The sequence below is a fragment of the Podarcis pityusensis genome (assembly GCF_964106645.2).
Source record: "Podarcis pityusensis genome assembly, chromosome: 8".
Classification (NCBI taxonomy): domain Eukaryota; kingdom Metazoa; phylum Chordata; class Lepidosauria; order Squamata; family Lacertidae; genus Podarcis; species Podarcis pityusensis.
Window position 1 is genome coordinate 32,471,720 of NC_138033.1, and position 17,833 is coordinate 32,489,552.

General features: G+C 47.4%; 1 protein-coding gene across 17 annotated transcripts in view; it reads right to left on the minus strand.

Annotated features, from left to right (window-relative positions):
- Positions 1-17,833, minus strand: part of MACF1 (microtubule actin crosslinking factor 1) — a 292,958-nt gene that overhangs the window by 41,451 nt on the left and 233,674 nt on the right. For 16 of the 17 annotated variants that reach the window (XM_081018107.1, XM_081018106.1, XM_081018115.1 and 13 more), the window contains 6 exons: positions 6,625-6,786; positions 5,715-5,885; positions 5,029-5,195; positions 2,256-2,415; positions 839-1,165; positions 3-87 (listed from right to left, as the gene is read on the minus strand). In XM_081018107.1, coding sequence (XP_080874233.1) covers positions 3-87; positions 839-1,165; positions 2,256-2,415; positions 5,029-5,195; positions 5,715-5,885; positions 6,625-6,786 — 1,072 coding nt within the window. The remainder of the gene's footprint in view (positions 1-2; positions 88-838; positions 1,166-2,255; positions 2,416-5,028; positions 5,196-5,714; positions 5,886-6,624; positions 6,787-17,833) is intronic. The other variant, XM_081018114.1, reaches the window with a different exon arrangement.

Here is a 17,833-nt window from a genome sequence, read left to right on the forward strand (position 1 = left end):
ACCTGTGGTTTGCTTCAGAAGGGCCTGCCCGTTCTTAATGGCCTGGTCTACGTTCTTCTTGCGGTTCACAATCTCATCATTCAAGGCCTAGGCAGGGGGGTAAAAACCTTGTGTCAAAGGCGAGTTCCCCTGGAGAGACTCCTCTTTGAACAAAACAAGTTTCCCCCACCGGGGCTCCAACAACATCAGCACATTGACGGAGTAAAGGTGGCCCCCAAGAGACATCTGTGGCTCCCTTCCACACAGGAAGCCTCTGGGAGGGGGGACAGAAGCAGCCTGAAGCCTAAGGAAGGCAGGGCATTGATGATGCTCACTACTTCTACCAAACAGAAGGGGAGGGAGAGTCCTAGGCAGACCACCACTGCATCAAGCTAGGAGGAATACTTACACCAGCCTTTCCTAACCAAGTCCAAATGTTCTGGACTGCAAACCCTATCAACCCCAGGATCATGGGGCTGATGGGAGCTGTAGTCGAAAACCTATGGGGAGAACCAGTTTGGGAAGGGCTGCTTTAAGCAGAGGGTGGCAGCCTTCTAAAAGGCTTAACTGGGACAAGGGTTTGTCATCATTTTCTCTCTTTTTTCCCTTTGGCACAGCGATAACGCCGGTTTGTGTGGTGGCTGTATGGGGCAGCAGCAAGGGTGGGGCTGGTGTTCTAGGGAGATATTAATGGCCCAGATCAAAATCAAAAGACTCAAAGGAACAGAAACAAAGGAAAAGATAAGAAGAATAAGAATACATCATGGAAGATGGGAAAATATAATAATAATAATAATAATAATAATAATAATAATAATAATAATAATACATCATGAAAGATGGGAAAAGGAGTCAGTACCAGCTGGTCGGCATGCTGCCTCTGCAGGATGTCCCGCTTGTAATCCTTGACGGCCACTGAGCTGAGCTTGTCCTCAACCTCAGCCAGCCAGTTGAGCACCTCCACCTCGTCCTCCCCAAAGAGCCGGGCGTTGGACAAGGCCTGGTCAAGAAGGGCAGCCTTCCGGCCGCACCGGTCGCAAACCTCTGCATACCGGGACTCAAGCAGGTCAAGCTTCTCAGCCAGCGAGGCCTGCTCAGCCTGACAGCTCAAGGAGGCCAGGGACTGTCCAGTGTTGACCGCCAGAGCCACAGCTGAGCCATGACTCTCTATCTCCTCCTCGAGGGCCTGGAGATCCGTGAGATGGTTTAAGAGAAGGGGGAACACAAAACAAGCAGACAGAAACTTATGACTGAAAATGGAATAAACGGGAAACAAATCTAAAACAAAACTGAGAAATGAGCGTGTCTGATGATCATGCAAACTCAAAGTGAAAATATCCACCCACGAGGGCAATAACATATATGAAATAAATTGTTTAAATAAAGAAAAGTGAGAGATGGGAGTTTTGTTTCATTCTTCTCTGGAGGCAGGTAATCTCATGAACAGGAGTTATAGCTGCGGCTGCTATTTTCATAGCTTAAAGAGGAAAAGTTACTGAATTTGGGAAAAGGTGTGTGTGGTGGGGTGTATCTCTCACACAATTCCCTTCTAATGAGCCAGGATTCTCCCTACCCAGAGACCCCTGATTGACACCAACAATGATTCCTTCTTGCGATTGGCTGAGCTGACGTGACATCACTCAAGTGTTCAAACACTCTAAGGCTGCAATCCTATACACAATTAGCTGGGAGTATGTCCCACTAAACCCAATGGAACTTATTCCAAGCAGACCCATCTAGGATTGCACCAAGTGCAGGATTCTAGGATTTAGTGATATGGGCAATATGGTAGGAACTATTAAAGTTAAAAACCTAAGAACAACCCTGCTGCCGGATCAGTCCAATAGACCAGTATCCTGCTCTTATACTGGCCAAACGAATGCCTGTAGGAAGTCTGCAAGCAGGACCCAAGTGTATCGGCGTTCTACCTGTCTCTGATTCCCACACCTGCTATTCAGAGGTATATTGTGTCTGACAGTGAAAGCAGAACATAAGTCATCACGGTTGGTAGTCATTGGCAGTCTTGTCCTGCATGTTCTGAGGCTCAACATTTTGCTTGGATACAAACCATAAGACTCTTCATCCTGAATTCCAACCAACTCAACTTGGCTTAAGGACTGTTCCGTTATGACATGCATGTTTCCAACCTCCCCCCGCCCCCATCTTATTCAGGTACCCAGGTTCCACAGCAGCAGCTATTCTTACTGAAGTGCCTACCGCATAGTGCCGCCCAGTCACCCCCACATTGCGCAATTCCTTGGCAACCCTTCGCCCACCTTATGCCGGCTTATCTGCTGCTGGATTTTGGCCGTCTGAGTCCCAATGGGCTCCGAGTTGGCCAGTTTCTTCTCAGTCACCGACAGCCAGTCAGAGATGGGCTCTGATGTCTCGTGGAACTGCTTGGCCAAAACCAGGATCTCCTCCAGCTGGTTTTGCCTGTGGCAAGGAAAAAAACAAATCCATCAGCAACAATTTGGGGGGGCGGGAGAGAGAGGAAGAAGGTGAGGCTACTTTGCCATTGCTGCAATAACAAAGAATGAAATGAACACCCAGAGTATTTATCCTGAGAAAGTTGAGCAGATAACCAGGTTCAGCTTTTGCACCAGGGATTCTGCTAGAAAGCATTTTAAGAGACTTCCAGGACTGGTTGGAACAGCCTTCACCAAGGTGATGTCCTCCAGATGTTTTGGACTACCACTCCCATCAGCCCCAGCCAACATCTGGAGGGCATCATCTTGGCAAAGGATGGGCAAGAGCCTCCAGGGTCATTAACTCCACCCCCCTTTTTTGAAGACAGGATTAATGTATCAAGAGCCTGCCTCATCAACCTTTTGGAGTTCAAGAGTGCCAATAAGATTTGGAGTGCCAATAAGATTGCTGAAACATGTAGTCTGGCAGACACTGCATAGTTGAGCTCCCTAAAAGTTTTTAACAAGGTCCCTCTCCCCAAACACTTCTGAATAAACACAGCAGTCACAGGGTGAAAGGACAGATCCTCTTAAGGATCAGCAGCTGGTTAAAGAACAGGAAACAGAGTGTGGGAATAAACAGACAGTTCTCACAATGGAAGGAAGGAAGCACGCAGTAAAGTTCCTGAAGGATCTGTGCACTGGAGCTGATGGTGCCCCTGAACTTGTTCAGGAATGATCTGGAGACAGGAGTGAGACGGGAGCTGACAAAGTTTGTGGATGACACCAAAGTATTCAGTATGATGAGCAACCAAGTGGGCTGTGAAAAGCTCCAAAAGGATGTCTCCAAAACAGGGCAGGGGGTAACAAAATAATATATGAATAAAGTGATAGATGCATGAAGCAAAGCAAAGCAACAACAAAAAACAACCCCCAAAACCTTAATGATATATACACTGATGGGGCCTAAAGAGGTGATGATTGACCAAGAAGGGAATTGTGGGTTCAGTGAAAATATTGGTAATTTTTGTAGCCCCATGCAAAGGATCTGATGATCTGAAATCTCATGTTTAGACATGGTGGGGCTAAGGAGGAGTGGGGTTCCCCCTTCTCCATGTGAATGAAACCTGTCTAGGAAATGTGGGAAAGCCGGGGGGGGGGGGGGAGAGACATACAGCTTGAAGAAAGTGCTGATATAGGCCATTTTCACAGATGTTGCACTTGACTCTCTGTGGAGTTGCTGGAATGCAACTGCCAGGTTTAAAAAATATTAATGATAACCCTTTCCCTGGATTTTACACTTCCATCTAATTCCAGAGCCGTGAAGAAAAGCTTCTCTCTCGCACACACACAGCCCCCTCCCCGAAGCAAAGCAGAAACTTCAAGGGACAGAGGGAGGGAACCTGCAGCTCTCTATACCCTTATAAAAGAATTCCTTAGCCCCTTTTTTTTGTCTGTGGGTTGCTTCACATATGCGGGAAAGCTGTATGTATGCAGTCATGTGTAATGATGAGCCCACAGGTGTGCCAATATAAATTGGGTTTGGAAGAAACACTCCATCCCAACCCCAAGTACTTGGAAGAAGGAGGGTGAGGTAGCAGCTTGGTGGTAAGCTAAAGGGCAGCAGAGAGTAACACAGAGCTGATGCACAGGTCAAAATCCACTAACATAAAGTTCTCCTGCACTGACTGCCTCCTCTGAAATGAACCACAGCTGTTATCTGTTCTTGCACAGCTACCATTCATTGAAAGGGGACCCTCCCCTTTTTCTTACATCTGCAAAGGAGGTCTTGAGGACTGCCCTCCACAGACATTAAAACATCCTGGACTGGCCCTGGGTGGCCAAAGGTTACCTGCTACCACTCCTGGTTTTATTGGTATCTGAATTCTGTATTTTTGTTTTATGCTGATTTAATCTTATAGTTTGATTTTGGTTTATACTGCACATATTTCTATCTTGGCACCTTCGAGTGAAGGGCAGATGATAAATATTTTAAAGAAAAAAGAAATACTGTGGCACAGAAGCGTGTTCCACATGTGCTGCTCATGGTGCTCTGGGACTCACAAGATCAAGAGGGTTTTTTTGTGAGTTTTACAAGCAAGAGACTCTCCTGCAAGTAGTGCATCCCATCCTGCGGACACAGTTTGTATTCTTCAGTGCTGCTCAGTTGCAATGTCCCAGCCATATGGCTCAGAAGTTCAGAGTGATTTCATTCAGAGCACAGGCACGAGACAGCATCTTTAACAGCTTGTTTTGCAAAGTTATTGTGTGCAATGCACAGGCAGTCACAGTTCATAAAATAACTTGTGTTACGAAACAGCAGGGTTACCAGAGCAAAGGGCCACAGCTCAATGGCAGAGTATCTGCTGTGCATGCAGAAGCTCCCAGGGGTCCAGCCCCCAGCAGCATCTCCAGGCAGGGCTGGGAAAGGCTCCCTGCCTGAAACCCTGGAGAGCTGCAGCCAATCAGAGTAGCCTGTACTGAGCTAGATGGACCAAAGGTCCGACTCAGTATAAGGCAGCTTACCAAAAGAACAACAAAGTATGCTGGGAGAGGAGAGCGCAAAGCAAAGGTCACTTTCTCTCGCTTCAGTGCTAAATTACAACAGACAAGCTTGCATCCTACAGGCCTTGTAGCTTACCTGGCTGTAGCTTTGTTGAGAAGTCCTGCCCAGTGGCTTCCAAGGCTCTCCAGTTGGGCAACTATCTTCTCCCTGTCTGCTGGTTCAGCAGACTGAGCTATTCTCCCACCCTCTGCTTGGATCATCTCGACAGTAGCTTTCCGGTCATCCAGGAGACGCTGGAGCAACTTTGGAATAAAGTATTAGAAAGTGATAATTATTCTGCTAAGGAAGGAATTACCCTTATGCTTTCAGTAAGGCCAACAGTCCCCAGGGTTCTCCCTCTGCTAAACTCACATTTCCCTCCTACCACTTTTAACTGTGCCCTCTTTCTCCCCTTTCACTCACCACCATCAACTTCAAGTTCCCAGAACTCACCCAACAAAGGCTGCCTTTTATGCCATTCCTAGTGGGGGCTGTCTCCACACTAAAGGTTGGGTGTCTGTCCCCTATATTGTCCCCTCTCTGTTCTCCAAAGCTCACCAACTACCAACCTCTTTCCTTCCTTCTCCTGCTTATTTGATATGGCACAGGTGGTAGGTAGAAGCTGTCTGCCAAAAGGAAAGCAAGTGAAACCTTTCCTGTCAACTGGGGATACCTGGGGCTGCTGGTGGAGCTGAGTGCCCAAAGCAGAGAGAGGCCATGGTGGGTCCTGCCAGCCAGCTGTGCTCTGTGAGTTCAAGGTCCCCTGGCCACCAACTCCTCACCTTTTGCTCCTGAATCTGAGCCTTCACTACTTTATATTCAGCAGATGGTGGCTTCTGGTTGGAGATGAGCTCCTCCGTGTCAGCCAACCAGCTGAGCAAAGGCTCCAAGGCATCCTGGAACTTCCCACAATGCAACAGGGCTTCCTGCAGCTGTGCAATCCTCTGCGCCACCTACATTTTGCCAAAACATAACAGTCACGCATTTATATTGCTATAGAAGCATTTACTGGTCAACCATTTGGAAAGAGTGCTTCTCAGATTCGCTTTATTTTCACAGTCACCCTGCAAGGTAGAACATTACTTCTCTTGAGTTCTTTTTTTTTATAAAAGTGACTAATAACATTTATGTAAAAATCGATTTCCCAATAATTGGTCACTCTCTAGGGTGACCAAGGAACAGAATCCAGAATGAATCTATAGAGAAGCAAACACAACTCACAGTGGTGGACAGATCCACTGGGAGACACAATTATCTCCCACCCCCAGCTACTTCCCTAAGTGTGCCCCTTTTACCTTCTTTTATACACAGGAATAGAAAAGCACTTGAAGACACCGTGTGTGTGTGTGGAAAGGCCCACATCCATTCTCCATGCCTAGCACTAGGTGGCTTGGACTTCACTGACAATGATCTTCACTCTGCTCATGGGCAGGCACCCTCCTCCTGTACCCTAACAGCTCCCTTGCAATATAAATAGTTGAAGTGCATTTAAATCCCACCTTTCTTCCATCGTGGAACCCAAAGTGGCATACCTGGGGTTCCCAAGGCATCTCCCATCCAGGCATCAACCATGTTCAGGCCTGGTTAGTTCTGCAAGATGGTCACCTTGTGTGCCTGCAGGCTGTATCCCACCGCCCCTCCCAGCAGAAATACGTTGTTAGTAATGCCGAGGAGCCACCAAATGCAGCCCACCTTCTTGTTGAGGGTGTTCCAGCGGGTGTTGATGTCCTCCATGTCATGTTCCAAGCCCTGGACGTCACAATTCTTTCCCGCACTCTGGATGAGTCCCTGTCCGAGCCCATTGACTTGCTGCAGTTTTGCCTGAAGGGGGTCAACTTGCTCCTTCTGGAATGTCTGAGGAAACATGGAAGCGGGGGGTGGGGGAGGGAGAGAGAAAGGATGTCAGCCTCCATCACAAATCATCAGTTTTCTTACTTAGCCTTTTTATTTGCTATAGTTTTATCAGGTCAGGAACTCAGGGCAGCATACTGTACATGGTTAGCCCCATTCCAATTTTATCCTCACAACAAACTTGTGAGATAGATGATGCTTTAGTGGAGATTCTTACTGTCCCAAGGTCAAGATGACTGGCTGTCAGTGAACATCAAGGCTATGGAGGGATTTGAATCCAGGTCTCTGTCAGCACATAACATTGATCTAAATCTAACACCAGACTGGCAAGAAGCTACTCAGTACTTTTGGGCACCCTCAGCCTGCCTCGTACCCCCAAGACTTTTCAACAACAATTCCCATCATTCCTGAATATTGGCAGTGCTGGCTGAGCTGATACGAGTTGCAGTCCAAAATATCTGGAGCACACCCAGTTGATGACGGCTGCCTTAGGGCAATCCCTGGAGGCTACTGGCTAACCATTTCATTCTGTCTCCAGCTGTGGCTGAGAGCATCTCCTACATATGAATGCCAGACTTCATTTACAGATCCCACCAACCCATGAATGAAGCTTGCAGACATAGCAAGTTAATGAGAATGGACTAGCTTACTAATTGGCTATCAGTATCTTGAGCTGAGGATATAAAGGTATTTGCAGAGTGGAATCTGGAGTTTTGTTTCACTTCTGGAGAAAGGTTTTAAACACAAGCAAAAAGAAAGAAAATACTGTGTGCAGCTGAGCTGTAAAGGGTATCTCTGTAAAAACCAACCAGCCAACCTGATAGACAAAAAGAGTGTTAGCTCTGTTGCATTTAGAGCTGGGAGGAAAAGTCATGGCAACAAATGAGGCTGTACTGAAACACAACACGTGGCCCTAGAAGGCAAAGTGGCCAGCAGCTACATCTCTCTCCACCACCACCTCTTGCACCAGAAAAGCCAGATTAGCTACACACCCACACTCCTCTGTAAGCTTGACAGGCATAATTCACTCTCTCTTGGAGAAAAACTTATCCACTTCCCTCTCTCAACACCGCTGGAGAAAGCACCACATTCCACAGCATGTTCACACCAGCTGCACAACTGCTTCCTATACACTGCCTTCCACATGCACGAGGTATCATAAACATACTGAAAGTTTGCTGCATTATCACTCAAAAAGACAAAAGAAAGATGAGTGCAATTGTTCTATCTCCAAGATCTTCCCACGACCTTGTGAGAAAAAAAAGCACCATAAGGCAAAGCAAGGTTTAGAAATAAAGGGAGGGAAGGAGGTGCGAGATAAAATCAGGAGACTGCTCCTATCAGGGAGCCCTAGATCTTCTGAAAAGTATCTGATGACAGACAAGACTCTGACAAAGAGCTGCCATTTCTCCTTCCCAGGAAAGGGAGGCTCCTGTGAAGGGGAAATGGTAGCTGAGGAGGAATTAAGAAAAAGGGGAAGGCAGGTAGCTCCTTCACTTGGGAACACTACAGCAGAAGAGGCCATTTAGCCATGTGGGCATGTGAAACGCCAAACCTCTGCAACTCCCAGGAATACATATGATCACAGGTAGGGAAGAATTCAATGGCTGCAATCAAGAGAGATTCATATGCCCACAAATTCCTAAACAAAAGATGCTTCCATGTTGGAATTTGCACTGCCTATTCAAGGCTCAGGAAGGCAATCTCATCCAAACTGCTCACTGTCTAGCTAAAGCATCCCTGGAAAGAGACCCTTAGCTCACTAAGGACCAGTTTAGATATGTTTTGGACTGCCCGATTCTCAGCTTGTTGACTCCCAGCACATGTAAACTGATCTCAGTGACGACAACAAGCCCTGTGTGTTTCTGGGAGTTCTGATAATATACCACGATAGAGCGCACGGCATGTTGCTCTTTCATGTCACTTGGTTCCCTCCCTGTGGAATGGGAAGAACAGTGGCCTGCTTCACGCAGAGCTGGACAAACTCCAAGGAACCATCAACAGCAGCCACAGTGGCAGATGACAGAGGACTGCTTGCCCTGGATGGTTGCTAAACAGCAGAGGCCCAAAGCCAAGCTGGCAGATGGAAATTAAGGAGGATATAAAACCTCAGTGCCTAGGACTGATCGTAAGGTCGGCGGTTCGAATCCCCACGGCGGGGTGAGCTCCTGTCGTTCGGTCCCAGCTCCTGCCCACCTAGCAGTTCAAAAGCACCCCTAAGTGCAAGAAGATAAATAGGTACTGCTTTATAGCGGGAAGGTAAACGGCGTTTCCGTGTGCGGCGCTGGTGCTGGCTCGCCAGATGCAGCTTCGTCACACTGGCCACGTGACCCGGAAGTGTCTTCGGACAGCGCTGGCTCCCGGCCTCTTGAGCGAGATGAGCGCGCAACCCTAGAGTCAGACACGACTGGCCCGTACGGGCAGGGGTACCTTTACCTTTTTACTTTTGCTGCAACTTCCTTTTGTGGGGACAGAGCAAAGGATGAGTTTACTAAACCTGCATCCCAATCCCTTCTGCCTCACTTCCATGTCTGGTGCAAAATTTTCACTGTGATCTTCAAAGTTCTTTATAGAGGGCTGGATTTACTATTTTTTTATTTAATGAACACAAAGGAGTTATGTGAGTCAATAAACACCTGAAGGTTTGATGCTGTCTTGGAGAAACATCAACTGTCGTTCCAGCGCCTCTTTCCCCCTCACCTGACCATATCATTCCTGTTTGATTGGTCTAGCGCCTCATTCTCTTCCCAGCTGCCTCCCGCTCCTCTTGCTGCCCCTTCTCTTCCAGAACTTCCTTTTAAAATGCACACAATCCCTTCTCCTTCAGCTTACATTGATTCAGCCTATGGGAAGGGCTGTAGCTGCATGGAAGAGCACCTACCACAAGATGCAGGAATAGTCACCAACCTAGATGGCTTTAAAAAGATTAGACAAATTCACAGAGGAGAAGGCTATCAATGGCGACTAGCCACAACGACTATGCTCTGCCTCCACTGCTGCATTCAGGTCCAGCCTTCCCATCTTGCTGGCTAGCCAGAGAACAGGATGCTGGATTAGTCAGTTCCTCTGGCCTATCAAGGCTCTTCTTATAATTAACTGCTTTGCATGTAGAAGCTCCTAGATTCAATCCCCAGCATCTCCGGGCATACTGTATTTACAGGAGGAAAACAGGGCAGTTGCCCAGGGTGGCAAATTAAAGGAAGAGGCACTGCATTTAATCTGTTGGGAGCCGCCCAGAATGGCTGGGAAACCCTGCTGGATGGGTAGGGTATATAATATATTATTATTATTATTATTATTATTATTATTATTATTATTACCACCTCCCCACTGCCCTGCAAGACAGCTGCGTGAAGAGCACCCGAAGTGGTCAGAGGCCACACTGAGAGTGACACTCAAAGGATAGCTGCCCTTGAGCAAACTCCTCTCCTCAGAAGGAGGTGAGAAGAAGGGCAGAAGAGCCTCCCATCCCCCATGCCCTTTGAGCCACACCAGCTGCATGCAGCCCCTGGACTGGTTCTTACTCTTCGCAAGAAGGCTGCCATCATGCACTGCAAGAGACAGTTCTGTGCACACCTTATTTTGGAGGCAGCAAACCTTTTCTGCTTGGGACAGAAGACAGAATAAATACATCACTGTATCCAGGTAGGGGTGGGAAAGAATCCCTAGAGACCTGCTGCCAGTCATGTAGATACTCCTGAGCTATATGGACCAATAGTCTGATTTAAGATTAGGCATCTTCCTACATCCTGGCAGTCTTCCTTTGGACCTCCATTTTAAAACAAAAAGTTGTCTTTAATGCTTCTTCTTATTGGGCCAACATCTATTGGTGTATCACTGAGACCAGGTGCAAGGAACCTTTGGCCCTCCAGATGTTGCCAAACTGCAACTCCCATCAGCTCCAGAAAGCATGGCTGAAGACCAAGGATGGTGGGAGTTGTAGTTCAGCAACAACTGGTCTAGGCAAGGAGTTTTGTGTTACTCGAAAGCTACAGACATTGGTTCAGTTATAACAGAGAGCTTTGTCTTGCTGGGATCCTGCCAAGATACGCCACCCAGGAGAGCCTCTTTCTCATGCTTCATTGGGAGAACCGTTTTTTTTATTAACAGGATTTATCAGGTGCCTTTCCAAAAGATCAAGTCAACACACAGCAATTCTGTAAATATCATATTAAAATGCATGATTTGTGCAGGTGTAAGTGGTAGAATTCATCTGCTGTGGCATTTAAACACAATTACTTCAAACTTCAGACTTTTGTTTTATAACAAAAAAAATAGACGTGTGATTAAATCCCACAGGGCATTTAACCATGACTGAATGTATTAAGGTCCAGAGCTGAAAAAATACTCAAATTTCAAGTAATGCATTACGCAAAATGCCCCCCCCCCCCCAATTTCTTAGTACCTGCTTGCTGGAGGTTTCTTAGCTGCTGAGTAATCGCTAGAACACAAAACTCCCAGGACCAAGTCTCTTATTCATCCAATAGCCCTGAATCACCACTATTTGTCAGTTTGCCCTACCTCATAGGGGTGTCATGATAAATGTCAGCAGCAGGAGTGGGAGAAAGAAAAAGCACGCTCATATTCATAGCCTCCCCAGGTGCTCTGGACCCCCACTCCTGCCAACATAGACAATGGTGAGGGATGATGGGAGTTGTAGTCCAAAATACCTGGCGAGGTAGTTTTTGGTGATCTTTAAGGAGCCCTTTGCTCCCAGGGGGAAAGTGGCACATGAAAAGTAAATCAGCAGCAAAACCCACCAAACTGAAGCAACAAATTGCTCTGTTCATAAGAAAATGAGGAACAGCAACACATTTCTAAAGCTTTGCAGCCAGCTAAAGATTTAGCAGCCACTTCCAAACAAAACTGTGCCCAAACTTCCCTATGGTTTACGGAGGGCCCTGAGCGAGACAGCTGCGATGCAAGGCAGCAAGAATCTAAGCTTGGAAAAGTCAGGGGAAAATGTTTTCCTCCCTTGCAACGTTCAGCAACTTGTCTCCAGAAATGGGAACATGCCAGGATATTAAATGAAGATGCTGTCCAGAGCTATAGAGCCATTCTGCCATAAGAAGGATTGATGGCAACATAACAGCAAACGACTCACCCAGCCCTTCTGCTGGGACTGCTTATTTTATATTATATATTTTACAGATAGATATAAATGGAAAGGGCCCTCCTACATGCAGCAGCAGCCACACACACACACACACACACACACCCCCCAGACCGATAAGCCAGGCATGCAAGCTCTCTGAAGGGACATGCCGCCACCTCTTCCTACATGCTCCGGCCATAACCTCAAATACAAAACTTATTTTTAAAACGAACACAGGAGAGGACTCCAAAGCATTTCGCTCTGTTCAAGCAAAATCCCCACCCCCACCCGCAATCAGGAACAGCTGCCATATTTGGGTGGGAATGATCCAGAAACCAGAGACAGGTTTAGTGGGGGAGGCTTAAAAACGCAAAACCCAGCCTTAACAACCGCCTCGGCAGAAAATACTTGGAAGCATAGCTTAGAGCTTCAAATACAGAACGCGGAGAGGATGCCAGAGCGCTGGCTGGCTAGCTCTCACTTGGACAAAGGCGCAAACCTTTCCCTGATTCAGAGAAGCAAAAGCAGCAGGAGGAGGAAAGACTGGAGGGCAAAAGAAAAGGGAGGACAGACACTAACTGCCTTGCAATAGGAGGGCCAGCATGTGGTCCTTTTCCTCACACCAGCCTTCCCCAACATGGCGCCTTCAAGACACACTGACCTACAACTCCCGTCAGCCTCAGTCAGCACAGCCAAACTGTAGTTCAAAAAATCTGGATGGTGCTACACTGGGAAGGGCCATTTTTAGACAGTAAATATGTGAGGGGAGAAAAGGGGGAGGGTCTACCTCTTCCCACTCTTCATCTTAAGACTCTTACCAGATGCAGAAGTGGATGGCTTGACAAAAGTACCTTCTTCCCATCTAGACCAATGAAAAGTTTTGGCGAACTTAAAAGCTTCTGTACCATTTTGTGACATTTCGGTTAGCCCAATAGAGAAACTAAATGTGCGTGTGTTTGGGGTGGAGAATGCCAGTCCGTGTTCCTATTCACAGGAGTCAGTGTGGTGTAGTGGTTAGAGTGCTGGGAAATCAGGCTTCAAATCCCCACTCAGCCATGATGCTCACTGGGTGTGGTCTTGGGCCAGCCACTCACTCTCAGTCTAACCCACCTCACAGGGTTGTTGTGATTAAGAAATGGGGAGAAGCTTGTAGGCCATATTGAGCTTCCTGGAGAAAGGTGGGATATAAATGTAATGAATGAATGAATGAATTTGGAAGCAAGTCCTGCAGAATTACGCAGAAAATAAACAGAATTCATCTGTTTGTTATTCTCTGCTTCCCTGCCCTCCTAATGATGCTACCAGGCTTTCATTTACAAGATGCTTCTCTCAAGACTCTTTTCTAGTATCCTGTTCCCATTCTTCATGGTAAACCTGCTGACCTCTTTCTCCTACCTAACAGCTGGTTTATATTTTATCCAAGTGCAAATGCAACACACACACACTTGCAATAAATGTATCATGCAGACACACCAATCAGAAAGCCAGGAGAAGTCATGGCTTCTTGCCTAATGTACTTGCCCTTTCCCCCATCATCACACAGCTAAAGTGAGAATGGAGGATTAGATCAGGAAAACAAGAGATGGTAGAGTAAGTGGAAGCAGCTAAACACTCTCTCCCTAGTGCAGTTCCAACCATCCAGTTTGGGGGCTCACAGCTGCTTTGCACCATATTAAAAAGTCGGAGATCCTATCTCATACCTAGCAGCACAACAGTTTGGCAATGTGTGAATTGCCCCATAACCCCTCATAGCTTCTCTTCTCCCCTGTAGAACCAACCATGGCAACAGCTAAGAGCACCTTCCATATACTTCCCTGGCTGTTTTGACCCTGGGGTGTTGAGCAAATATCTCCCACTCTGGGCACCATAGGACTGATAATGTTTTCTATCAAATAGCTCTCTCTCCTCAGATAGCTCTCTCTCCCCAGACTCAGCTGGACAGACTGTAATAAACCCAGAGCGATAATTCATGTCAGTTTGGCTTAGCTTGGCATCCCCTGCTTTCCCCCCCCCCACCTTTCTTCCTAATTACAGGTCTGAACTGTACAGTCTTGGCTGTGGGTGCTGCATTTTTTCACTGAGAAAAACTCAGCCTTCTGCCCACAGTTGGAGACTGTTTTCCACATGTGAATTGAACACTACATCATAGCCCTTCTCAAGCCTCTGGCTACTTCTGCTTTTCTTGTTTTTCAAATGTGCAACTGTCTGAAGCGTGAGAAATTGCAACCAAGCCAAGTTCCTAGGCAGGGGGGTAGGGGGGAAAAACCAACGTCATGACAGTTTAAAAAGTACAAAAAACTAGCTTAGCTTGGTTGACAACTGTCAAAATCAGTATCCAAAAGAAAACAATGCCCTTTTATAGACGTTTGGTGCTGCAAACAGACTTGGCACAAAAGCTTCTCTTTTCCAAACCCCTTCTTTACTTGGAGATTTAAATAAAAAGTTTTCAGCAACTTCTTTTCTTCTCTATGGATTTGAAAGAACCTTGACTAGGCAGTTGGTTTTTATCATTTATGTAATGTTGTTAGCTGGAATTTGCCTTATACTATTTCCCTCTTAGCAACACATTTTCCCATCTATGAGCTCTGTAGCTACCCACACTTAATCACAATCTTTCAGAAGAAAATGTATAATTTGCTTCTAAGCGCATGAACATAATGCTACTTGAATAAGTCAGTTCAAGACATTGGTGGTGGCAAGAATATTTTTACGTAAGCAAGATAATGACAGGTTTGTTCTTGTTTGAAACCCTCCCCACACCTGAAAAGAAAAAGAAAATAAACCCACCAACCCAACACTGTTTCTATCAAGACCATTAAATCTGCCTACAAAATGTAACCCCCTTTCAAAGGGAAGGAGAACCCAAATTTTAACAAAAGGGAGAAAAAGTCAGGCATGCTTTGTACTCCAAATTACATCAGTCAGTCAACTATGGATTAACTCCTCGCTTTCTCCCCAACTCCCTTCCTACAAAAAAAGTAATTTTATGTCTGATATGGCAGCGTGTGGGGACCAGGGGAAACAAATACCTCATTATCTGGAACCAATCCATCCGTTTCAGCAGGAGGCCCTTCAGCAAGGAGGGAAGAAAAGGAGGTACTTTCTGAGTCTGGCACAGCAGAGGTCAGCTCCTCCTCTTCACTTTCAGGTGCTGCAGAGGAGGGCAGCTGTGGTGTGCTGCAGACTGTATCCCACACTGCTCCAGGTGTCAGAGAGAAGCCAACTTCTGGTGGCTCTGGCACACCATCTGCACCCAATGGCATAGAGATGGCAAGGCCTTTAATCGCTTGGGCCACCTGAACAGGCTCCTTGGTGGAGGTGGGCATTGTGGCATTGGCCAGCTCTTCCAGAGCAGGCTGTTCCTCTCTACTTAGAGGCATATTTTCCAAGGAGAATGGCACAGAAGCAGAGGACATCTCCTCTGCATTTGGTAAGAATGGTATCAGGTCCTCTGCTTTGGGCTCCGAAGTGACTCCTGGAAGATCATCTTGACCACAAACTTCTTTATACCTGGACAAGCAGGCAGCATCCACAACAGGCCCTTCTGCTTCTGGGGTAGAAGCAAGTGAGGATGGCAAAGGCAGGGTGGAACATGTTATAGCTGCTGGACCATCAGTGATGGAAGGCCCCACTCCAGCAGAAGGAAAGGGGTCAGCAAGCTCCTCTGAGCTATCTGGAGGGGCATCAAGAGCCTTGTCACTAGGGAGGGGACTGACAGAAGCAGATTCCTCTCCAAAAGAGGCAGCCAAGTCTTCTGAACTGGGTTGTGCAGCAAACAAATCTTCAACAAAAGCTTGTGAGTTGGTACACACAAACTTGGCACTACATTCCTCATCCTTTGTTATCTCACTGTCCCTGCTCTGCCCAAAAAGGAACTCCAAGTCTCCAGGTTCCAAGCAATATCTCTTCTCTTCCACTGGGCTGCCTTTGGCTGCTGCTGCTGCTCCCTGCTCAACTACCTCTGGTGTTTCCTCCTGGAGAAGGGCTGCACTCGCTGACACTTCTCCATCACACAGCAGCCTTGTTAAAGGCTCAAGCTGACACACAGCCTTCAAGTTCTCAGAGGAGCCTACATGTTTTAGAGGCTCCTCAGAGTCCCGCAATACAAACTCACTTTGTGAAGGCACCCAGGAACTATCTACATCCTCTATGTCACTAACGTGGCCCCCACAAAGGAGGTTTTCTTTATCCAGTTCTGCAACTTCATCCTCAGAAACCAGCTCTGGGACATCCCAGTTGGAGAAGTCAGTCCTTTCTGATGGGTTGAGCTCATCGCAAGCCTGCAGCTCTTTCCCCATAGTGCTCACCATCTCTTTTGCCAAGTCAAAATCTGGTTGGGAGTCCAGCTCCTCAGCAGTTGTGGCAAGTTCATCATGGCTCGGGGATACCTCCTTTGCTTCATAGCAAATGACAGGCTGCATTTGCTGCTGCTCAGTTTCTCTGCCAATGGCAAGAACATGGATGCAAGGAGGTGGTTCTCCACAGCAAGGGAAATCAACTGAAGCCACAGGTTCACCCATGGCAAAGTCCAACAATCCTTTGACCCTCTGGCTTTCTGCAGGGTCATGACCTGCCAACAGTTCTGCCCCATACTCCTCTATCTGACTAACTAAGGATGAGAGTGATTGTTGGGATACAGCATCTTTTTCAAGTGGAGGACTGGAAGACGTCACCTTTTCAGAGTCACCAGAAGTTTCCCGTTCAGAGTAGCACTCTGAAAGGGTAGCTTCTGCTGTACTTACTGCTTGAGAACCACATGTGGCATCAAAGTCCTCCAGATCTGAGACCACAGCAGAGTCTGCCATGCTGACTTCAAGGTGAGTCAAGGGCTGGGAGGCTCCCGCCAAGTCCTTCTGCATGTCCAGCCCTTCTGAACACTGATTAGCATCCTGCACCTCCAGATCACCTGGAGCCACTCCATCCCCTCCTTCTTCGAGCATGCAAAGCTTTTCTAGTTCAAGGAACATCTGCACAGAATCCGTGTCAGAGAACTGCTCTGGGGCAAGAGAGCTGGCACAGGCTTCTAGGCCAGAAGCAAATTCCTCCTCTTCCACTTCGGCTGCTACAGCTTCAGCATTGCAGGCACCAGCCTCCTCCTCCTCCTCAAGAGTAGCGTTTAAGTCTTGGTGCGTTTCCTGGGGAACGGGAGCAGAGTTGACAGCTCGCAGCTGTGAGTCATCCCACAGCTCTTGCCAGTGAGATGGATGGTTAGAGGTCTCTTGGACACCAGCAAAACTCTCTACAGCTTCCGTAACTGTCACGGCTGGAACACTTAATTGTTCCTTTTCTTCAGAAATATCTGTCAAGTAACAACTTCTTTTCTCAGCAGCCTTCCCTGACAGCAAGCCTTCCTCCCACTCCTCCCCAGCCTCCATCATGATCAATCGCTCATCCTCCTCAAACCTCAGCTCGGACTCAGTCTTTTCCCGGAGGTTGGGGGCGATGAGAATGCTCATTCCTGGGTCCAGGAGCTCTTCACTCAGGCAAGGAGACAGTGGCACCGTTTCTATGACACAGTCTGTGTTGTCTGCCTCCAAGGTGTCATGATGCCCACTGCCAAGGCCTGCTCTGATGGCATTTTTCATCACCCTTGGCCACGTGGCGCTCGAGAGCCTGTGGTCCCGCCGCCTGCCGCCGGTCTGGTCAACTACCATGTCCTCTGGCCCCAGAAGAGGCTGGCACTCATCCTGAGACAACTCACAGAAGGCTTCACTTAGCTGCTTCACTTCCTGAATTTCTGGAACTCCAGACAGTTTGGGAATGTGCTCCAGGGTCAACGGCTCTGACATGCATTCCCCCTGGTCGGACTTCCTAGGGCTCTCTGCCAACATGGCAGTGGACTCCTGCTTCTCTTGCAAGGATGGGTTAGAAACTCCAGCTTCTGAGACTTCACTCAAGGAGGCCTCAATTCTCTCAGCAAACTCAGGGAAATTGGGTGGCATAAAGGACTTCCAT